General features: G+C 45.2%; 1 protein-coding gene across 2 annotated transcripts; it reads left to right on the top strand.

The window, feature by feature from the left end:
- The first annotated feature begins 81 nt into the window (after positions 1-81).
- pde6a (phosphodiesterase 6A, cGMP-specific, rod, alpha) lies at positions 82-23804 on the top strand. Of its 2 annotated transcripts, none has more exons than XM_070962268.1 (24): positions 82-156; positions 1143-1476; positions 1973-2114; positions 5025-5177; positions 6227-6316; positions 6646-6786; positions 7717-7791; positions 7918-7982; positions 8739-8805; positions 11171-11218; positions 12942-13091; positions 14386-14529; positions 15162-15227; positions 15415-15561; positions 15662-15769; positions 16097-16206; positions 17200-17287; positions 17428-17528; positions 17877-17984; positions 18074-18137; positions 20377-20451; positions 22201-22284; positions 22638-22806; positions 23123-23804. In XM_070962268.1, the coding sequence occupies exons 2-24, from the start codon at positions 1148-1150 to the stop codon at positions 23167-23169; spliced, it is 2571 nt and encodes an 856-aa protein (XP_070818369.1). In that variant the 5' UTR covers positions 82-156; positions 1143-1147; the 3' UTR covers positions 23170-23804. The 2 variants fall into 2 exon arrangements, with proteins under 2 accessions (XP_070818369.1, XP_070818370.1); XM_070962269.1 differs by having other exon boundaries at positions 83-156; positions 1140-1476.
- Positions 23805-23910: the final 106 nt, after the last annotated feature.

Genomic DNA, 23910 nt, shown 5'->3' with positions numbered 1-23910 from the left:
AAGCCCAGTGTTGTAATTGGATGCGGGCTTATGTCCACACATGACCATTTAAAGCCATCCTGGTAATCCCTTTTCTTTTCTCAGGCACCTGCGGGGTTGTTCAGCAAGACAGAGGGATTATACACTGTGCTGCAGACAATACAAGGACTTTAACAGGTAGGACTGTTTGCTTTTTATTGAAATAATCTACTGGATCGCTGGTGTCAGATATAGATTATTATTATCATAACTGCATTGATGACTTTCTATGTGGAGTACAAGGAAGAGATGACATACAGAATGAAGAGCCAGAGGGGTCAGATTATCACAGGAAAGTGCTCAGTTAACTGAAACGTGTCATGTTGTCATAACACACATGTTTAATTAACTGCCAGGAATAATTTGTGTTGACATCGTTATTACGATGATTTAAAGGGATGACAGCCACTTCGCTTTAATCACAGCTGAAAGTGCTTTTTTTTTTTAAGAATAAGAGTGGAACACGCTGATAAACAGACCAAACAATAAGCTCACCGTGTTGATAAGAGAAGTGCTGACAGAGCTATGAAAGACTCACTGTGTGCTTAAGAACCGTTTCAGCTTGTTTCTGTCCGTTTTCAAGACAAGAGCATGTTGGAGTGACTGGAGACAGACCATCAGGTTATCACTGACGATGAAATGGCAGGTTATCAGTGGTTCATGTAGGATTGCTGTTTTTATTCACTACATGAGTGCTGATGTGTCTGCCTGTTTTGGGAAACGGCACAGTTATAGTCATGTGCCACTGGAGAATTATCTGCAGCTCTGCAGAGCTTTTTAAGCACCTTTCAGCTCCTTGTTTTGGTTTTACAGCACCTTTGCTGTACAGCTCAGTCTCAGCACTCGACTCCAGTTTATACTGTACATATTTTTGCATTTTCTTACAGATATTTAGGCAAGGCAAGGCAAATTTATTTGTATAGCACAATTCGTACACTAGGCAATTCAAAGTGCTTTAAAGAAGCATAAAAATACATTAAAATCACACATTTCAAAGAAAGAAAGAGTAGAAGAGAATATAAAAATAAAAATAAAATACAATTAAAGGAAAATTAAAAAACAGAAGCCAGTAAAAGACAATTTAAGATAAACACCCTCCATTTCAAACTGTGCCTTGTCAGCAGCAGCCATGGTGGACGCAGCGGCAGCAGAGCAGTTCCTGGACGCCAATCCACAGTTCGCCAAGCAGTACTATGACATCAACTTCAGGCCTAAGGTCATCTCAGACCTGCTGGACAACAACCGCAAGCCAATGGTGGACGTCAGCAAGTACCACGACCTGACAATGGTGGAGGAGAGCGAGATCCTCTTCGACCTGGTGCGGGACATCCAGGACAACCTGAACATGGAGAAGTCCATCTTCAACCTCATGAGACACCTGAGCTTCATAATGAGGGCCGACCGCATGAGCCTCTTCATGTACCGGCAGAGGAACGGAGTGGCCGAGCTGGCAACCAGGTGACTGGATTTCTGTTCATCTTTCACCAACACAGATTCTGTGCTGTGTCAAAATATCATAAGATAATATTTCTCTGCCACGGATGGAGTCTGTGACTGACTGCAGGCGTGTCTGCATGTTGGTCTCATGAAAAGGAAACGGTAAAGTGTGGGAAACAGCTTGGACAAAAATCATCTCAAACAAATCTTCAGGGAATCGTAATGAATGAGCGCAGATGCTGTTTCTCTCCAGCTCGCCGCTTCGCGCTCGTGCATTCCAGACGCTCACATGTGGCAGCTTAATTAAGCAACGGGATGTTAGCAGATGACTTCAGATGTTTTTTGGTGCTTCTTCTTATTGCTCCTGCTGCCTTGTTCAAAGTGTCGAGGGACGTTCACGTTTCCTCTTCAGTGCTTGGGCTTTGTTGATGGCGGCTCTTTGAGACGGTCTGTGGATGTGAAGCTTCCTGTGATGAGAAGCTGCTCATCGTAACACTGTGCTGCTCTTCACTTCCAGGTTGTTTAATGTTAATAAAGATGCGACGTTTGAAGACTGCCTGGTGCCGCCCGACAGTGAGATCGTGTACCCTCTGGACCTCGGCATCGTGGGCCACGTGGCGTCCAGCAAAAAGATGGTCAACGTTCCTAATGTGGCGGAGGTACATACACGACTGTTTGAGTGTGTTTCTTCTGTGTGTGTGGCACTGATGGGGCCAACAGAACCACGACACGCGTCGGCAGACAAACTATCTATCTATCTATCTATCTATCTATCTATCTATCTATCTATCTATCTATCTATCTATCTATCTATCTATCTATCTATCTATCTATCTATCTATCTATCTAAAATGTGGCAAACTTATCCCTCCGGTTCATTTTCTCCCTCACTTTCACTAGTTGCATAAAAAAATAAAGGCCAAAGCCTTTAAGGCCAGCTCCTCCCAGTTACTCATACAGGATTAAATCCTCTTAAAGTTTATCTAGTGCAGCTCCAGTAGGTGTTTACATAGTCAGAATGAAACTGTTTCACCCTGTTGTTGCCATGTTCTTCCTGTTGGCTTCCACAAAATCCGTTTAAAAAAGGGAAGTAAGACAGCAGGCAGTACAGGGGACGGAGAAGGGAACATTTATGCAAAAGTCGAGTATGAAAGATAATAAAATGATAGTATTGCTAATGAAAAAGAATATAAACATTGTTAATTGCTCAGTAGACATTGAAATCCTTGTGTTGGGAGGGTGTGAAGCCCTGTGTGTTGTTGCTCTGCCTCTGTTTGGCCACCAGATGGCGACTGGACACTGCAGTGTCCCTTCTTCTAATTCCCTCCAACCAAAGCCAGCTCAATCTCATTACAGCCAATACCTTTGACATTTGGAAAAGGCTGGCAAGCTTATTCCCATGTACATTTCAAGTGTGTCATGCCACTGCAGGTCCACTAACTTCACCTCCACCCCCTCCTTCCTGCACAACCTGCTATTGTGACATTTACAGTTAATAAGGCAGCAGCCCACTCCACAATAACTGATGGATTACAAGCCCTCCTCCGTATCAGTTCAATCACTTCCTTTCATGGCAGATTAGAAACCTCAGCCGCTGACGTGCGAACAAAACAGATCCCGGCTGATTGTTCTGGTTTCGTCTTTATCTGACGGTTCTGCCGCCAGGCCAGCCGGTTGTGGCTTCGCCCTGAGCCGCCACAGAACAAACGCCGTGGTGCTCTTCAAAACCTCTGTCCGTCACGCCGCAGCCTCTCACAAACACATGAAAGCGCGATGGGAAATGTGGCAACTGGAACAATATCAAAGCCCCCAAGCCTCTCCCCAGTCACCGCGAAGGAAAGGCTAATGTTGCCATATAATTGGTCGGCTTTATGATGCTAATGCACTGAGGATGGCCTTTCACAGTAATGCAGAGACTGGGAATCAGTGTGTCTCTGTCTCTATTTCTATCCCAGTCCAATCCAGTCAGGCCGGTCAACCAGTCAGGATTCTTGGAAGTGGAAGACGGGGATTTTGTGTCACTGGGATTACGCAGTGAACAACAACTGGCCTCATTTCCCACCGTTCTTCTATCCACGCCTCCTTCAAAGTGAATTTAATTATCACATCATTTACAGACTAATAACCCTGACTGTTATTTGAGGTGTGTATGCATGTGTGTGTGTGTAACGTGGACAGTGTCAGTGGGGGAGGTTGCAGATGAAGCCTGTTAATCTGCTCTGAATTAGAGCGATCCCAGATTACTCCCAGAGGTCACACAGGACCTGAGCCATTTTCACAGACTCAGCACTATAACACACCTTTAATCTATTCTGTTGCACTGTTTTGTTTTTTCCCTTCAGTCGAGCAGGAACACCTTAAAATCCACTTCCTGTGTCCTAACAGACAAGCTAAGTTGGTCAGAGAGGAAGTTCGTGTGTGTGCAGACTTTAGATGAGATTACTTATGTATTTATTACACTTGTTTTTATTTATTTGGACATGTTTCTTTATTTGCATTCATTATTTATTCATGTACAGATATAAAATAAATCATCTCTGAACCCTTATTGAGGATTTTCTGACACCAGCCTAAAGTGTAGAGCTGCTGGGCAAAGGTCAAGGCAAAGCTTCAGCTGATAACAAGCAGGATGAAGACTTCTCTGGGCTTTAGGGGGTCCAAGGTCACCCAATAACAAGCTGTCAAACTGCCCAGGTCTTTGGAGCGCGTTCATTTTTAAACAGCGTAAAGCTGCAGCTGATCCAGGACCAGCTTTGTCTCTCTCTCGTTGTGATATTCCCCTTCATTTCCGGCACTGCTGCTGCACGTCAGATGTATGTAAAGCAGCTTTAAGCACAAGTTGAGTTTGTGGCAACAGGCAGGTCTGTACTTCAGGGAAACACGTTTCACTGCATTTAGTGCGACGCACGCCAACATTAAACCCACGAAAGCTCTTTCTTTTGCAGCTCCACGTTCTGTGTCTGCAGCCGGGCTGGAGGAGAGGGTTTGAGATGCTGCTCAGGTCTCTTTTCTCTGCCTGTGACAGCAGCAGTATTATATTTTCTGAGGCTGATGGATGAAACTTTAATGATGCAAATGTTTGATTTTGAGGAGTTGTCTCCTGCATGTGAGTGTGTGTTTGCTAAAGGGGCAGAGGAAGCAGTCTGGTGGGCTTGGCTGACGGCTTATTGCAGATATATTAGTATAATTGTATATATCAGCCGACAAATGACAAGAAGCTGAAGTACAACATTGTAAAATATATGTTACTCACTTACTCAACTTACCCAAATCAGGAGTCCCAATTTTGGTCCCCCAGGGATCGCTCTCTGCGGGTTTTAGTTCCTTCTTGGCAGTTAATGAGCCGTTCTTCCTCAGTTTCACCCCTGGAGGAACAGAATTGATGACCCCTGCTGTACAGGAGGAGCAGTAGGAGGAGTGCAGCAGAGAATGGAAGCTAGCAGCTAGCAGCGCTCACGGGTGGACGTGGTGTGTTATCAAAGCTGAGTCTGGACGTTTTGAGGAGTGCAGGGCCAAAGAACAGCCAGTTAAATACAGTCGAATGCACTCTCTCTCTTCTCTCTTCACAGAGCCCTCATTTCAGTGAGTTTGTGGATGAAGTGACCGAGTATCAGACCAAGAACATCCTCGCCATCCCCATCATGAACGGTAAAGACATGGTGGCCGTCATGATGGCCGTCAATAAGCTGGACGGGCCGCAGTTCACTACGAAGGATGAAGAGGTAACATGTGACACTGTCTCCCCTCAGCTTGCACGTGTTTCCCTTTGCTTTCGTCTGTCAGTAACTGGCTGCCTGACCGGACAGTGATCCAACACAATTAAACTCAGTCTGCCAAATAATCATTTATGAGCTCTGTTATAAAAGCCACATAAAACCATGTGACGTAGACGAAGTGTCAGCTCTGCCTCGACTCTGATGCAGCTGATCTGCTGTGTTTTCCTCCTCCTTCAGAGCCGTTTTGGGTTCATGGATCCCAGAATATTTTAATCAAGTTAACTGATAACATGTAATGTCTTCTAACCTCATGTATTTCCTGTTTCTCTCCAGTGGTGATGGTATCATCATTAAATTATACAAACACACAACCTGCTTTTGGATCCAGATATGAATAAAAATACACATAGTGATAAAGACAATGTTGCTGATTGGCTGTTGGCGCCCAGGATTTTTGGAGAATATTGAATCCATGACTCCTAACCTCTGAATTGAGATGAGAGATCTGATTTGTCCAAATCTTAAACCTGATCGACGGTTAAACTTTAACACCCAAACAACTTAAAGTCGCTGCTTTTTATCCAACTGAAACGGGAGCTGATTTGGTTTTTCAGCCACCAGAGGCCTGTCAGAGAGGGCGCAAAGGGCTCGGCCACCGTGATGAAAGAGTCCCAAGGAAAAGAAACTGCAAAATCACTTCCAATTCTTCACTGCCAGAACAAGCCTGACGTGAAGTGTTTGCACAAAGGCGGTCAGATGTATAAGCTGAGAAACAATCCTTAAATCAAAGTGTGGCCGTACGTTAGCCACTGGACAGTGACTCCTCTCAGCCAATGCCAGAACAGTTGGGGACCTCTGATGTAGCTTCCTGAAGGTGCGCTCCATCACCTGGAAGCCCCTGTGGCATGCAGCCCAAATCCCACCCAGAAAAACAACATTTTCCTCAAACATGGCAGTTTGAATCTCTCTCAAAAATCAAATAATCTGCTGTTTGAAAACCACAATCATGTCCATTTCTCACTCGAAGCAGCTGAATGTCTGCTGTTTTCTTCCAGACTCTAAACAAGTATCTCAACTTTGCCAACCTGATCCTGAGAGTTTTCCACCTGAGCTACCTGCACAACTGTGAGACCAGGAGGGGACAGGTGAGGCCACACAGCATGCAGAGCTTCATTTACTCCCTGACATCTGAATTAGCCTCGTTCAGTTCATTTGAGTTTCCCCACATCTGACCTCCCACTCTCACATGTGATGTTTTTTAGAGACAGCAGGAAGGATCCATGTTTATTTCACTCTTGATGACACTCTTGATGACGTATGTTCTGCAAAGGACAAAAATAAAGATGGGAAGACAGTCATAGAGCGAACTGTGTTTGATAAGATGTATAGCAAAAAAAAACGACGCTCAGGGTCTGTGGTGTGCATGAACCCAGAAACTTAATAGTTTTGTATTGTATTCCACTCCATCATCCAGGTGCTGCTGTGGTCGGCCAGCAAGGTGTTTGAAGAGCTCACGGACATCGAGAGGCAGTTCCACAAGGCCTTGTACACGGTCAGAGCTTTCCTCAACTGCGACCGTTACTCTGTGGGTCTGCTGGACATGACCAAGACCAAGGTGGGTCAGCAGAGGCACGCAGGCAGAGTCAGGGTTAAGCTGGAAAACAAGCAGAACGATTAATCCACTGTTTGCAGATCTCTATCTGTGCTTCACTGTTTCACTGCTGTGGACGTTAAATAATAGAAGCTTTTCCCTCAGATTTGCTCTCAGCCTCAGCGTCAGGGAGCAGGTCACCTAAATAAAGTAACGCAGTCAAACTGTTGTAGGGCAGTAATCTACAGTTCGGGTTTAAGAAGCTTGAATTCAGGAACCTCGATGTTCTGAGCTGAAGGAACCATCGTATCATACCAAACCTCCACAGACTTTATCCTGAGTGTGTCTGTCGCTTGTTTGTTTGCTGTGTTTGCACCATTCTCATCCCGTCTGCCTTTCAATGACATCATTTCTGCTTCTTCTTCTCCTCTTTTCGGACAACGTATTTTCAGACTTTTGTCTCCATCTTCTTTCTTGCCTCACTGTCTTGTCTCAGTGAAATAAATACTACGTAAAGCCGTCCTCTGATCAGCGTGCTACATTCCCTATGTATTTGTGATAACTAACATATTGTCATAAATACTACTTATTGGCTGTGGCTGTCACCTAATTACAAGCAGCTGCCAGTTGATTCCTAACACCTGCTGTCTGAGAACAAACACATGTTGTCTGCCTGCGCAGATGGCTCTCTGGTAACAACACTGGATTTCATGAATCCAGTTTTTAAGAATAACAAACAAAACTAGTGGCTCATGTTTGGAATCTGCTCTTCGTGAGGACAGAAATACTCCACACTGCTAAGAGGCTGCTGGCATTAGCATTTTCAGGCAGAACGGTGGAGCTGGCTGTGCTGACGATATGCAGCGAGTGCATCTGAATGATGGACGAACAGCAGCAGCTGCGTCCGCTTTGTTGTCTCGCTTTAAATCTTTTCTTCTTTGTGTTTTTCTGTAGGAGTTCTTTGACCTGTGGCCTGTTCTGATGGGAGAAGTTCCACCATACGACGGACCCAAAACTCCTGATGGCAGAGTGAGGAAGCATTGACTACCGCTTCTAGCGCCGCTCATTTACTCTAGTGCCACCTTCAGGTCAAAACGTACCTACGTGATGAGGTAACAGTGACTCTCTGATTGTTGTGTCGTGTGTCTCCTCAAGGAAATTATCTTCTACAAGCTGATTGACTACATCCTTCACGGCAAAGAGGACATCAAAGTCATACCGTGAGTGTCAGCACAGATCTGGTTTAAAGGTCCCCTCTGGAGCTTTGACTGATAGTTGAAGTGCCCCCCTGTTGTCTTTGTCCTTGTGCACGTGGACGCTCTGCACTTTCCTGCCTGTTGTGTTGCACTGTGCCACCGATCTAATGGGCCAAGAAACAAAAGGGAGCACCAACAAAGGCAGAGAAGAAGAAGAGTGCGAGCTAGTAAACACGGATGTAAACGCTGCAGGTTTCAAAGCTGCAGGAAAAATGTCTGCAAATGTTTTCTGAGAGAGGAGATGATTCAAAACTTTGTTAGACTCAAGCATGCACACAAGCCAGTTATGGTGACCCTGGATGTAAACATGCTTGTTCACAGGAAAGCTTGCTGGGCCACTTTAAAGGTGTTTGAGGATTGGTTATTAGAGAGAAGAAGAGACAAAAGACAAAACCAAACACGATCTGCGTTTTCCTGACTGAAAGATGAAAATCGTTGACCTCTGGGGTCGACCCTCATCCTCATCCTCAGCTGCTTTTCTATCATCCAACATTGTTGCTCTTGTCAACAGAAATTAGTGCTGTCCAAACATTTCACTGCAGAATAATCCCGCCTGTGTAAACTGAAAGTTGTTTATGCACAATTTGATTTGAATGATTTCACATCATTTATTTCACCCGGGCAAAGTCACGTTTATCGTAACACAGCACAGGAAAGTAACTCACCTCATTATTTTGTTTTCCTGTCGTTTAACATGATTATTGTTGTGTTCATCCTCAGGAACCCTCCGGCAGATCACTGGGCCCTGATCAGCGGTTTACCAACCTACGTAGCAGAGTCTGGACTGGTCAGTGTTTCTCTTTAACTGCCTCACACAGTGTCGTGAAATGAGCATAAACTCTCGAATCCACTTTGTGTCACAAGAACACTTTCGCACCATGGCAGAATTATGTGGCGGCATCATGAATTTCACACAGCATTTTTACACGTTTCTCACTGGATAGCATCACATTAATTCATCTCGAGGGCAAATTAAAACACAGAAAGTTCCCATTTGGAAACTTTTCATCGAGTGTTTGGTATCACACTTGAACTCTGCAACCTTACGTCCCACCGACAACCTTACGACAGCCTCCTACAGCAACGTACAGCGCTCCACTCAGCCAACATAGGCAGCAGTGCGCCAGCAAAGGCGGAGAAGAAGACCTCAAGCTAGTAAACATGGTCGTAAACAATGCTGCATTTAAAATACTTCAAACATGGTCTTCTGTTTTATGGGGACGTCATTCAACACATTGTTTTCTATACATTCAGCATGCTTTGCTGAGAAACACTGAACGTAAACATAGCTTCTGCTTGCCCTCCACAGGGCTCCTCCACGTCAGCACTGCACAGCTTCAATCTGTGACTTCAGATTTCATCATTCTTTCTCAGTTTCGCAGGTGTCTAACTCTTCTGTCTGCCTGCATTATTTTCTTATTGCAGCTGTCAGAGACTCTGAATCAGACCAAATGAGAGCACAGACTGTAATTATATGTAAATGTGAGTCATTTAGCTGTCACATTTACAGTCTTAAGTTCCAGAGTTAAGGAAGGAGTCTTTGTCACATGGGTATACAATGATTGACAGTACTGACATGTGACCTTTCAGCCTCCCTGGAGCCCAAACACGTATGAATTAAACAAGTGAATAATGAATAAATGGTCAGCGAGCATGAACACAGAGCTGTGAACTCTGATCATATCCAGCATGTTCAGAGCGACACGCTGCAGCGAGTTCAACAGGTGTTTCAGCGAGGAGGTGGCCGAGAAAGGGATTCAGTCAGGGACACTGTGGGATTATAAGAAAAACTTCTATTCATAATAAAGACGATGCATACATACAGAACCTCTGAAGGTCAGTGAAATAGAAACACTGTGCCTCAAAGAACGAATGGACGGTGAACATTTATTAGTGAGTCCTTCAATCTCATCCAGGCTGAGACTCCATGAATCTGTTGTCTACACAGGCTGCATAGGATGCGTTCAGGTGCAATTCTGTGTGTAGGTCACCTGTGTTTTCCCAGTATTAAATAGTCCAGTGAACAATCACTGCAGCTGCAGTGTAAAGTATTTGAAGTGTAAAATACAGCCTTCAAAGTGTCCCGTGTGGACAGCTGTGTTGATAAGAGAAGAAGTGTATCTCCTGTGGCGGATGAGCATCAGAGACAGACTGAGAAACCAAGCTGTGAGCCATTTTCAGCCAATCCAAATGCAGTATTTTGACTGACTGACTCATGTGTCAGATATTACTTTGGTGTATTTGGTCATCTTTAGTCCAGCAGGTAGATTAAGGATTAAGATTAAGGAGTTATATTAATATTTTTGTGACAGCTTATCTTTACCTAATCACCCTTTGTGTGCATGAGTACGTCTTGGAGGCAGAGTTTATAAAATGAAGCGTTATTTCAGTGATTGAATATGTTTTTGAAATCTGAATGTGGCTCGATTCAACAAAACTTTTAGCTTAGAGCCAATTTCTCCTCGTCGTTTCTCACTTTTAGAGAACAGCTCTTTTTCTCTGCTGTGCAGGAGCCCATGCAAAATATCTTTATTTCTAAACGTCTCCATTGGAAGCTGCGGGCGGTCAGAGGAGCAGAGCGCCATTAGGCCTTATTACACAGTTGCCAGGGAGCACGCAGTGGTGGAAATGAAACGCGCTCACCCACACGCTGCTGTGATGTATAATTGTAATTTCTGCAGCCGTTGCAATTAATCACAGCGTGCTTTTCCCAAACCGCTGAGCCCGCCGCCGCTCGTCTATCCATCCCTCCTCCTGCTTCACCCGTCTGTCCTCCTGCGTCCCTGTCCTTTCATTGTCTTTGGCATCCCTTTTCTCCTCTTCCACATCATGTGAGAGGTGAAACCTTTTCATAAATTGAGGGGAGAAGATGCGTCAGGGTGACACTAATGGTTTTGGATGAGACTCGGGGGCTTCGATTGGATTCACTGTGGGCCAGTAAAACTTTGTCAGCTGCTTATGATGATATGAACATGAAGTCCTTCAAGCCAAAAAGCTGAAGGTGGAGTTTCTGGTGTGAGAACATGAGAGCAAAGATCACCTCCTCGTCTTTCCCAGCAGCCTCTTCTTTTCCTTTTGATTTTTACTTTGAACACTGAGGATTCTTCTCATCATCTTCATCTTTGTCATCTCGTGTTTCCATGTTTCAACAGATCTGCAACATAATGAACGCAGCTGAGGATGAATTCTTCGACTTCCAGGTAAGCAAGTTTTTTGTTTTACTGCAGCAAAGCATCAACAAAACAAACCACTCAGCTGCAGTGAAGCTTTAAGACCAGATCAATGAGACAGCAGTTGTACAGTATGGAGTTTTCTGTAAGCTGTGAAAAACACATAAGGGACTAAAATCCATCATCAGAATTTCTTTCTGGAGATGATTCCAGTTTGTTGTTTCACAGTGAAAACTCCAGAAATGAAAGAAATCAGGCTTCCTGTCAGGAGGCAGAGGACGCCGCGTGATCAGTGAAAAGAGGAGACAGCGGCTAAAATGCTTCTTTATTCATTTTAAAAGTTTGATTTTAAGCTTCAGCTTTTGACATAAACATCAAAGTGTCTCCATCTTCTGCAGACATACACAGATACTGCATCTTATTACACTCCAAATGTATTTAACATGCAGGTAAAAGAAATAATGATCAGCTCCAAGATGAATTATCGTACCTTTCTTTTTCATGAACTCACTCACATGATTTGGCTTCATGTGATCTGTTCTTGAGCATTTCTTTATCCAGGGAAGAACACGCTCAGCACCGCCCGGCCTCACGCTCATATCTGTGTGCACTAACACCAGTTGTTGCTGTGAGATAAGAAAGCAATTTTTCTCAATATCTGCCATCCATTTTTTTAAAGTAAGACACGACATTAGCATTTTGCAGCCAGATTACAGTAATTGCGTATTTGTCAGGCTTTACTCTTGAGTGATGTGCATAGAATAGAAGTGAGAACATGTAGACATATTAGAAAACTAACTGAGCTGCATAATGAGCTCTTATGGACCATAAGAGACCACCAGAGAATAATCACAAGGAAGGATTCTGCCATCTCGCCCATAAAGGACGTGCTCCTCATCCTCTGCTCTCCTCAGTCTGAATGAGTTTCCTGAGGCCGTAAATAACCCGTTCTCTTTATTCTCATTACGCTCTGGTTCTGATGCCGTCCTGGTTCTGCTCTGCTGACAGTCGGCGTCTGAATGTGAATGTAATGTCATTTCTGATCACGTGCCTGTCCTTCATCTTTGAGTCATCTTACCATCTGCTTCACGCTACAAACTAATGCTACCCACTAGTTATGATAGCACACTGTTTGAGAAGTGTGAGTGCAGTCCTTCAGCGTTTCATGACTTCAAGAAGTTATACAATGCGAGCGACAGATTTCAATCAAACTGCAACCGAGAAATAATTTATACAAGCCTGATTCCAAAAATGACTCGGAGCTCTCTCCAGCTGTGAGCAGCTCCTCTGTTTCCTCTGTGCATTGAAGGGGAGCAGTTTGCATCAGCAGCACACTCAACAGCAGCCTGCATGTGTTTTAAGGGGAGCTTCTAGATCACTATAAATAACACATGTAAGCATTTTCCAGTGAATGATGTTAATGTTCTTAAATCCAGCTCTTTGTAACTCTTGACGGCTGAACGCTTCCTCTGTGATGAGGCAGTCCACCAAAGTGAGGCTGCTGCAGGACGTTTAGATTTTAGAGACAGTAAGCAGGTGAATTATTGATTCTCTCACATTTCCCCTGAATGTGCAAGGTGACATCACGTTTCCACTGCGTTCCTGCTCCCTGCTGTCATAAATTGTCTGTTAATGACGGCGATGGGAGGATAAAGGGGTCCCGCGTTGCGGTCTTTAACATGTTGAGGTGAAGCATGTGCTTGTTCAGAGTCACTGAAGTAAAGCACATTGAACTGTGTGTGTACGTGCACAGAAAGAGCCTCTGGATGAATCCGGCTGGACCATTAAGAACGTGCTGTCGATGCCAATCGTCAACAAGAAAGAGGAGATCGTGGGTGTGGCCACGTTCTATAACAGGAAGGATGGGAAACCCTTTGATGAAATGGACGAAACGCTGATGGAGGTACTGTCTGTGTGTGTGTGTGTGTGTGTGTGTGCGTGCGTGCGTGTGTGTGTGTCTGTGTGTGTGTGCGTCCGTGTGTGTGTGTGTGTGTGTGTGTGCGTGCGTGCGTGCGTGCGTGCGTGCGTGCGTGCGTGCGTGCGTGCGTGCGTGCGTGTGGCAGCACTGACTCATTGGTTTATAAATACTCTCAGCCCATTCAGAGCGTCTGCATTATTTATGGTTGGGCCTGGAGGCTTTTTACTGAAGTTTCTGTATCTGCCTCGCTGCTCAGGATTCACTGAAAACCCCCAACATGACAGTTTGATCCTTAGCTCTTCCTGAAAGACCCCCCCCAATGAAAGTCAAGTCTTTAACCTTGTTAACATCTTCACGGGGTGTTTTTTTAATATGCTACGAGTCCTTGGCACTGCAGTGGACCCGTGACGCTCTCAGAAACATGGCTTCACTCGTTCAGGCTTTCACACATCACGTAACTGAGGAGCTTCAGGGGTGAAGCTGAAGCTTCAGGGGTGAAGCTCCTCGATAACAAAGTCAAGCTCACGGCTCGTGTTATCGCTTTACTGTTTCTAGCATTGTAGAGAGGCGAAACATAAATTACCATTCTGATACATCGACTTTTAGGCGACCCTGTGCAAGACTCTTCTTCTTTGGAATCAGTTTCCAGATATGAGTGGAGCAGCAGGTGAGCAGTGGGCGGAGACAGAGGCGGGGTCTAATCACATATTCATAGACCTGCGCATACTGAATAAAGGCAAAGGTGTTGAGTGACAGTTAAGACATTTTAAGGCATGAAGGGATGTTTTTCATGGGGGAAAAAGCTCGTTTTTGGCCATTGAATGCCGGGAGATGAAATTTAAAATAGGTTGAGGAACAATTTTCATGTTGACGCTTGAATATGATTTGATGAAAAATCAACTTAAAAAATAGTGTGAAGTAACGTTTGCAAACAAAGTGACACTGGTGGAAAGTAAGTACGTCTGAGATACTTTACTTACTCAAATTTGTTACTGCAGGGTATTTTGGATGGAAATGCACTTTTTGCAGCTGTGGTTACTCGTCATGGTTTCATTGGATTTGAACTAAAGAAGGCAGTTAGCTTGAGCTCTGATGGTCACTGAGAGAGAGAGGAGTGTCGTCCATCTTTGTTTTTCCAACACATGCCACCAGTAATAGGCTGTTTAATATAATAGTCTCTCTCTCTCTCTCTCTCTCTCTCTCTCTCTCTCTCTCTCTCTCTCTCTCTCTCTCTCTCTCTCTCTCTCTCTCTCACACACACACACACACACACGTTTAGTCTCTCACCCAGTTCCTGGGGTGGTCGATGCTCAACCCCGACACCTACGACAAGATGAACAAGCTGGAGAACAGGAAGGACATCTTCCAGGACATGGTGATGTACCACGTCAAGTGTCGCAAGGATGAAATCCAGAACGTTCTGGTGAGTAAATGTTGAAAAGCGAGGCCGGCTTCACCAAACCAACTACTGCAACAAGAAATGCACCACTGAAATGTTTTTTGTTTTTTTTTAAGGCTGATACAGAGACAAACTTTGGATTGAAGCTTATGTCGTTGTTTCAGTCCATCAGCTGACACGAGCAACCTGATGATCAGGTTTAATCTGATCACCTTTCAATAGTTTTAACGTTGGAATTAGGGCAGTGGGGTCTTGTTGAAATGAGATAAAAACCACATTCATGCTCCAGGGAGCAGATGAAGGATGTATTTTTAGGTAAATAGAGGAAAGGAGGGAGGCAGAGCGCAGAGTTTCACTGGAAATGGAATTCCCAATCCTGCAGAGTTAGCGCCTTGCTTCATCCTTTGATATCTGTGCTCGACAGATCAAACCCAGCCCGCTTCAAACCCGTCGGTAGATGTGGATGATATAAATAGGAGGGCGAGCGTCGTTTGTAAACCGAAATAAGCTGTCAGATTTTCTATGAGGCGATTTGTCAGTGGACGGAGGGAGACAAAAGCAGAGCGATGACCCGCTCTGACCTCAGATCAGGAGTCAGTTGATTGATGCTGAACCATTTCATTCAAGGTGAGCGTTGATGATGTGTGTTTCCCCAGAACACCAGGGAGAGATGGGGGAAGGAGCCCGACGAGTGTGAGGAGGAGGAGCTGGAGGAGATCCTGGTAAGCAGGAACAATGCACATGTAGCGTAGCTCTTGGTGAAACTTTAAGGTCCCTTGTTTTTCCACGTGACGAAGGGACAGTTTCTTTTTTTTTTGCTTTGAAAAAACGTGACAGTATTCACACTAGAATCCACACGGAGGCGACACGTATGAATTTCTGTCCGTCTCTGTCCGTCTCTGTCCACAGTCAGAGGTCTTGCCAAGCTCTAAGAAATCTGAGATCTTGGAGTTTCACTTCTATGACTTTGAACACAGTGAGCTGGACCTGGTGAAATGTGGCATCAAGATGTACTACGAACTGAAAGTGGTGGACAAGTTCCACATTCCCAGAGAGGTGGGTGTGTGGTTGGTTAACCAGGTAGATGTTCAAAACAAACGATGTGTGTGTTCACCGCTGTGCCTCACGTGTTTGTGTGCGTGCACGCGCTCTGCAGGCCCTGGTGAGGTTCGTGTACTCTCTCAGTAAAGGCTACAGGAGGATCACCTACCACAACTGGAGACATGGATTCAACGTGGGACAGACCATGTTCACGCTGCTGATGGTCAGACACACAGATACACTGACTCACTCAGTAAACCCACTCTCCTCCTCCTCCTCCTCTTCATCCTTTCATCTTTCCTGTTTCTCCTCTCTCTGATTCAGAGTAATAGCATTCTTTCTCCTCCTCTTTCACTCCTTGTATCATCATCTGGAGTGTTCTGTATCTGTGTGTGTGTAAACGGGAGGAATAATGAAGTGTGTGTAAAGGAAAAGAAGCTGATCATCAATAAGGAAACCAGCGAGTGTCTGTTGTTTATAGAAATACAGCCCCTGCTGGGAATCCCTGTGTGTGCGTGTCTTTGTCACTTGTGTGTGTTTGTGCTCTCAGACAGGTGATCTGAAGCGTTACTACACTGACCTGGAGTGTATGGCCATGGTGACCGCTGGCTTATGCCACGATATTGACCACAGAGGAACCAACAACCTCTACCAGATGAAGTAAGAGCTTCACGGGGGAGGGAACGGGGGAGGTGGGGGACATACTGGCAGTGAAGAGGTTAAATTTGACACTAGTTATTTATGTGTATTTACTGCACATGACTCTTTATTCATACTTATTATTGAGGTTGTTTCTGTAAAGCTGCATTCATTTAGCTCCTGACCTTTTTGCCTGTTTGTACATCACTGTTGCCGGTTGGGATGCATTGATTTGCTGGTTTTACTTTTATTTAGCCTTTATTTAGCCAGAAAGATCCCATTGAGATACAAGATCTGTTCCTTCATGGAGCCAATAAGAGAAGCAGTGTGAGAACAGTGAGGCTTCAGGGTTTGATTAATGAGAACAGAAAGGTTGCTGAGGCGAGCTGAGTAACAATTAGTCTAAACAAAGAGCCTTCACAGTACAGTACATGTATGTAGAAGCGGCTCACAGGTGATTTCTCAGTGGTTGCACACTGCAGCAGACACACTTTCAAACAGAAGTCTAACAGGAGGACGTGCAGTGAAAAAACCTGTTGCTTAAATAGTTTAACTATGAACTGAATATAAACTCAGGGGTCAAAAGAGAAAGCAGCTCCCTAAAATCAAAGACAGTGAACAGACATAAACAGCATGAAACATTAGAAACAGTTTTTATTAATTATGACTTCCTGCTGCGACGACCCAGTTCCTTGTGAAATGGGACTCTTTGGTCATTCCGAGGCCGTTTAATTGAGTCAAAGTGACAGCAGCCGCTCCTCCTGCGTACAGACGAGCTGATCTCAGCCCTTCAGGCGACGCTAACGTCACACACGCGGAACATCAATGAGCTGATATTGACCAGAAACACCTCCAGCTGCTCTGCTCCACCTGCTGATGGATGAGCTAATGAGAGCCGCCATTAGCCGCGGACGCAGCAGGCCAGGCCCACCCTGGGTTTAGCATGCGTGATTCATCGCAGTGTAACCTCCCAACACACTGTGCGTGTGCGTGTGCGTGTGTGTGTGTTTCCAGGTCTGGTAATCCTCTGGCGAAGCTTCACGGCTCCTCCATCTTGGAAAGGCACCATCTGGAGTTTGGGAAGACTCTGCTGAGAGATGAAGTATGCTGCAGTACACACACACACGTATACACACACACACACACACACACACACACAGCATCTCTACAGCAGCCCACTACTACAACTACCTGGTTTTCTCCTCGCGCTTTGACGCTTCTGAACTTCCTCTTGCCTTTCAGGCGCTGAACATTTATCAGAATCTGAACCGCCGTCAGCACGACCTCGTCATCCACCTCATGGACATCGCCATCATCGCCACTGACCTGGCTCTCTACTTCAAGTCAGTTCATGAACACAGATATTTATGATTTGTGACTCGGTCTGTCTGTATGTTATTCCAATGGTCTAAATGCTATTATTTAAGCGATTTAAGAGAGTAATGACGTTTAATGGTTGAGTGGGCTATAAATTGATTTTGAAGAGGCAACAATTGATTAACTTTAACTGTCTGTAAGTGGCCACAGAGGCACACCTCTTACTCCGTATGCACCAAAACAGACAAGACAAGGATCAAAACTGAATGAGTGAGACACGCTGATACACCTCCTGCAGCCTGTTCAGCAGCCGAGCACACGCCTTGAAAAGCTCATGAGATGAAGATGAGGGCCTCTCTGTTTTATTTCTGCAGGAAGAGGACGATGTTCCAGAAGATCGTGGACCAGTCCAAGACCTACGAGAACTGGAACGACTGGACCAAGTACATGATGCTGGAGACCACACGCAAAGAGATCGTCATGTAGGCACACATGCACGCACGCACACACAGAGAGGCGGGCACCCTCAGAGACACACAGACCTCACATCTCATCGGTGCTGTGTTTCCAGGGCCATGATGATGACTGCTTGTGACCTGTCTGCCATCGCCAAGCCGTGGGAGATTCAGAGCAAGGTACACACCTGCACGATCTCTCCACAAGGTCCTTTCATACTTCACAGCGGTGGCTGTAAAATGGCACTCCAGCCTCACAAACATCCAGCCGCTCACGGTAATAAGACACACTCGCACACGGGCTCCAGGAGAGGCTCTGCGAGAGGGGAGCCGGTGATGAAGTAGACAGAGAATGACATTTTGTCAGCACTGCCATTTCTCTCAGCGGCGTTCAGCAGTGACTCCTGACGGCCTCATGCATCAAAAGCAACTCGGTGCTTTTCATTTCCCTCATCACCGCCTGGCAGGCTCAGCATTTTATTTCAGTTAACTATGTAATATACACATTGCCATGGAGCCTGCACACGCAGGCATATCAATATGAACATGAAGCATCCCAGGCTGCTCGGCAGCCGCTGCCGGAGGGTCATTTTTTACCTTTATTTGTCTGCATTTGACTGGAAGCATATGCTATTCCTCAATAACGCCTATTTCACATTCTTAAGCACACACATAAGCTGGAGTCTCATAGCAGTTGCATCAACATAGAATCCATAATAAAACCAGTAATGTTGATTTAAAGCACTGCTGGTTGAGTGCTGGTGAAGTCTTTGATGCAGCCTCTGCTGACAGAAAGGAAAAGATCATAATCTGTGACGTTTCTCAGACAGTAGATCCCAGGATGGGGACTGGGGCCGCCCAACGACTTGCCAGATAAATCTGAAGAGTTGGGAGATAATTAGCGGAATAAGCAGATGGAGAAAGACGTATTCCTGCACACTGAATTCTGTTTATTCTGTCTGATTTTCCTGCAGTCTGTTTGTGTGTTGGTGGGTAATTTTATCTCCTCTGGCCTCTAAAAGTCGTTCAAATAAGACGATCTGAGAAGGAGAGAAGCACTGGTGGAAGGTTCAGTCACTCAGACCAGTAAATAACTCTCACTTAGTAAAAGTCTCTTTGAATGAGGGACTCTTAGCTAAGTCACGTCACAGCTCCAGACTCCCGCCATGCTTGACTTTTCCTTTGAAGACAAGGTTTTCAGGGGATCACGGCTCTGCGACTTGAAACCAGTTTGAACTGTGTGATTTGTTTGTCACCTTCATTTCATCGCACGTTGCTTTGTTATTATTATATATGCACTGTTACTCCTCCTGCGTTGCACAGCCGCTGTCAATTAGGGTATTCCACTTCATTTTTTGGCATTTATTTATTTCTGGTTGGACTCACCTTTGTCTGCACCTGGTGAGTCAGCCCCGCGTCCCACACACACTGTCAGCGGGTCTATCTACAGCATCGGACGCCCTCCTGCAAATTGTGCTCCAGAAGAAGTCTGATGACTAACTCTTCCCTTTTAAAGGTGAATTCCACCCTGAATACAGCGACAACACATCGTAGCTCATGTGAAACCCTCCACTTTTGGCGATCATCATGTGCAGAGACCTGCGGCTGCTACAAGAATTTAATTTAACCGGCGTGAATCTCTGCTGGCATGAAATGAGTCTCGCAGCTCTGCTCTGATTTACGTTGATAAGATTCTTCGATGAAAATCTTCTGAAGCACAAATAAATTCACTCAGATTTTTAGTGATGATACACGGCCCTCTGTAAGATTTTATGGAGAGACAAAAGCTGGAGCTGCTTCGCTCCTGTTGAGATATTCAGCTGACATTTTTATGGCTGATATTTTCTTTTTCACTCAGCTCTGCTTCCCACTCACACAGTATCCGTCTGCAGGCTGCACCAGCCTCATGGCAATTGTTCCCCAAATCTGGCTCGATGACTAACTCCTTCTAAAACGAGGTTTCTACCCCGAACACAGGATTCACATATTATTCATCAGATCTCACGTTGCTCCGCTTCAGGTTTGCGCGGGCGGACGGAAACAGGCTTTGAGCTCATCAAGACACAAAGCCTGAAACTGCCTCGTGAACTGCGAATTCTCATTTATGGGACATTGTAAAAGCTTTAAAGGACCATTTTAACAACGTGAACGGGAAGATTTCCTGCTTGATAAAATGCCACTCAAATGGGAGTTTAAGGATATGCCGGCCTGCGTCAGGAGAGCTGAAATTATTAGACTGTCAGCGTAGGGAAAATATATCTACAGCAGTTTTGATCACTGAGTCAGAATCAAAGAGTCGAATGTGACGTCTCGCTGCTTTCCTCTTCTGTTATTCAGCATCTGTAGTTTTAGATCTGGGAACTTGTGATGTTGCAGTCCGACAAATGCAGATTCACCCTGTTTTTGATTCACCCTGCAGGTGGCGCTGTCTGTAGCTGCAGAGTTCTGGGAGCAGGGAGACCTGGAGAGGACAGTCCTGGAGCAACAGCCCATCGTAAGGACACAGAGAGAGATGCTAAAGAGAAGGTTTGGAGGGACGGATGGAGACAGCATCCGTCCCGTTGACCCCCAGAGTAAAAACACCAAACCCCCTCCAGCTCCAGCAGCGCTGTGGTTTTATTTAGTCGATCTCTAGATGAGAAAAGAGGAGTTCCATTTGAGAGTCAATAAAGCTTAATTATTGTGAGTGATTATTACTCGATGTGTGACGGCAGTGAGAGTCAGTGTTAGCTAAACATTTGTTTGCTGAAATCGAATAGATTGAACTGATCTCTTTATGCAAATTTAAACTCCTACAATCTGCAAGAAGTCGTTAAATGTGCGATCAGTCCCTTCATCAGTTTGGATTGTCAAATGTTATTTTTCGGTCTTGGATTTTTCTGTGTAATTTGGTTTTCATAGCTTTTTTTGTGCCAGTAAGCTAAAGTTTGAGAGGAGGAGAAAGACAGTTCGGTGGGTGGACAGGAATCATGGGAGTGGAGGCAGGACACGGCTCTCCTCGGGGCTTCAATTTAGGACGGAGAGCGGGAAGGACACGAGGAGGGAGAGGGAGAACAAGAGACAGAAACGCAGTTGGAAGACAAAATGAAAAGACAGATTTAGTTCCCTGTGGCGGCGGCGTGGAGCCATGTACAGACCATTATGTGGAGCACTGATACAGAAAGAGCGGACGCTGTGGCCCTAACCCAGCCGACCGAGCCCTCCCCCGGCTCCCTCTCTTCCATTCTGCCTCTGTGCCCCCCTCCCTGTCTCATTCCCTCGTGTCCTTGAGACACTTGAAGTGTGAGAAGCACCATCCCACACTCTCTCACCTCGCAGTGCTCTGAATTTAATAGCATCTGTGTCAGCAGGGAAAACTTTTCATTTTGATCAGTTTGTATTTTCCCAGCAGTCGACTCTGACTCACGGTGGTCTGACAAGAAGAAAAACTTGCGACACTTGAACAGTTTTGTCAGGAAATGTAGGTGGGCAATTTCACCAGCAATTAGAGCCAGCGTGAACTTTCTCTGACAGGCTTTCACAGTCCGGTGTGCAGGTACACCAGGTATATTTTAGATGTGGCTGCTAATGGGAATCTTATGTAACTTCACGTTAATTCAAACTTTATTTAAACTTGGGAAAGGACGCTGAGGAGGTAGAGCTCCTAGAGTTTGCACTTCCTGCTTTCATACCAAAGACAGTGATGCTCGTCTGTGAGGAGCGCTCACTCTCTGCTGCTTTGAGGAGACCTTTCGGCTTTCAGGTTCTGATCAGATGATTTGAATTTCTTCTATTTAAAGTGGGTGAATCAGCAGCAGTTTCCCAGTTAGTGAGGATGGAGCATTCTCCTTGAAATGAATATAACACAAAGATGTGTTAATAATTACGGTAGAGCTGTGGGATCGGTTCATATTGTAACGTGCAGGCGCTGTTCTGGTGTCCACTGCCTGTGCGCAGTTAACGCATACCATAAGAAATATTAGCCAAACTTTCCAGTTGATAAATTCATTAAAGGTGTTTTGGCTGAACAGGGAACAAGCTGATAAAGCAGTTTGTGTACTCGTTTCGTTTAAAAATGACTGATGTGTGAAACCTTTTATCATTCTGTTTAATCTTTGATAGCTTTAATGCAGTAATACTTCAGGTCAAAATAGACCCTTTAGTGTTGTTGCTACAGTACTCATCATGCTATAAAGACATTAAGGTCGATGACCACATCAGTGCATCTGGATGTCTTAAAGGCCTTTCTCTCTCTCTCCTTCAGCCTATGATGGACAGAAACAAAGCGGATGATCTGCCGAAGCTGCAGTGCGGTTTCATCGACTTCGTTTGCGCTTTTGTGTACAAGGTCAGACGCCCGGCAAACACAGAAGCACTCCTTCCCTTTAACCTGCCGAACACTAAACAGCAGATTTACATGCAGCTCTGACGCCTGCTGTGTTTGATCTCAAGACCACGTTGAAGAATGTCTGTCTAATCTGGGCGTTGTTGGTGTTGTGCCTTGGTATTGACTTAAATTTGGGCTGAGTAACTTTATTTCAAGACGGTTCAGGTGCAACTGGATTAGCAGAATCAACTTTATTTGCACTCATTTGTCATATTTCTATGATTTAATAAATGTTAACACTTTGGATCTAACAAGCAGTATTGATTTGACGTGATTGGATTTGGGTTGACTCGTCCTCCTCTTCTGCTCCCCAGGAGTTCAGTCGTTTCCATGTGGAGATCACCCCCATGCTGGACCGCCTGCTGAACAACAGGAAGGAGTGGAACGCACTGAAGGAGGTGCACGAGGCCAAACTGGCTGCACTGGAGGAGGCCAAGAAAGCAAAGGAGGAGGCGGCTCAGAATTCAGTGGCAGCCAAACAAGGTAAGAGGCTGTCAGACGAGAACACTCACACACTCTCTGAACCTCACGAGGGACAGAAATGTCTCTGAGTCTGAACAGTCCACATGCCGATTCTGAGGTTCATTTGAGTGAGAAACGTAGGCTAAACCTGCAGCTCAGTAACCAGAATAACACACAAACACAGTGTAGAAAGTGTAAAAAAAGACTTAATGATTAAAAAAAATAACTTCCTCTGTTTTCTGTCTTCCTTCCTTCCTTCCTTCCTCCCTCCCTTCCTTCCTTCCGTCCTTCCTTCCTTCCTTCCTTCCTTCCTTCCTTCCTCCCTCCCTCCCTCCAGCGGGGAGTGCAGCCCAGGCACAGTCAAAGACTTGTTGTCTCAGCTAAAGATGCCACATCACTTGCTCCATGGTTGTGGTCCAGCACTTTTTTTTCCCGTGTCATTCTTGAGATCTCACCTGCGAGATTGACCCCACTGAGAGGACGTCCCTCACTTCAAAATACCTGTCAGGACGTCTCATACGGCCGTGTCCACTGATATTTGTCTTCCCACCTTTTTGCTGCTCTGCTTTCCTCTGCACTGCTTCTTCCTGTCTGTCTCTCTTTTTATTGAATTACTCATTAGATGCTCATCATTGGCTTGATGGTGTGTTCAGGCAAACCCTCAAAGTCACTGTTTACACAGCATTATAAGTGCAAAGTGCAAGTCTCTTTAAGTCGATCAAGATGCTTATTGTCGCGTAAGATGTGAAGAAGATGAAAAGAATAGCAGAACAGGTTGGACTCAGTCAACAGACTGTAGCTCTGATGGTTTGGGATTTGAACGTTTTAAGGTGTTTTGCATCATATGACAGGTTTTGTAGAGTTGTGTAAACACAGAGAGGGAAACGGCTGCAGCTCTGGCTGACATGTCGATACTGTCTGCGAGTCAAATGTCAAGTTATTTTGTACTTTTGGCGCAGGTCCTGTGACATTAGCTGTGTTGACACATTATTCTCAGCTTGTTTGTCCACATGCCGTCAGGCGGTCAGAATTTATGGCTCTGTACTGCAAATCAACATGAAAAGAAAGTGAGGACGTTGCTTCACAATAGATGTCTCTGCGATACCAAATGTATGGTGTTACTGA

The sequence above is a fragment of the Chaetodon trifascialis genome, chromosome 5 (assembly GCF_039877785.1).
Source record: "Chaetodon trifascialis isolate fChaTrf1 chromosome 5, fChaTrf1.hap1, whole genome shotgun sequence".
Taxonomy (NCBI): Eukaryota; Metazoa; Chordata; class Actinopteri; order Chaetodontiformes; family Chaetodontidae; genus Chaetodon; species Chaetodon trifascialis.
The sequence above is the reverse complement of the archived record's forward strand: the minus strand, read 5'-3'. Positions and strand labels throughout refer to the sequence as shown.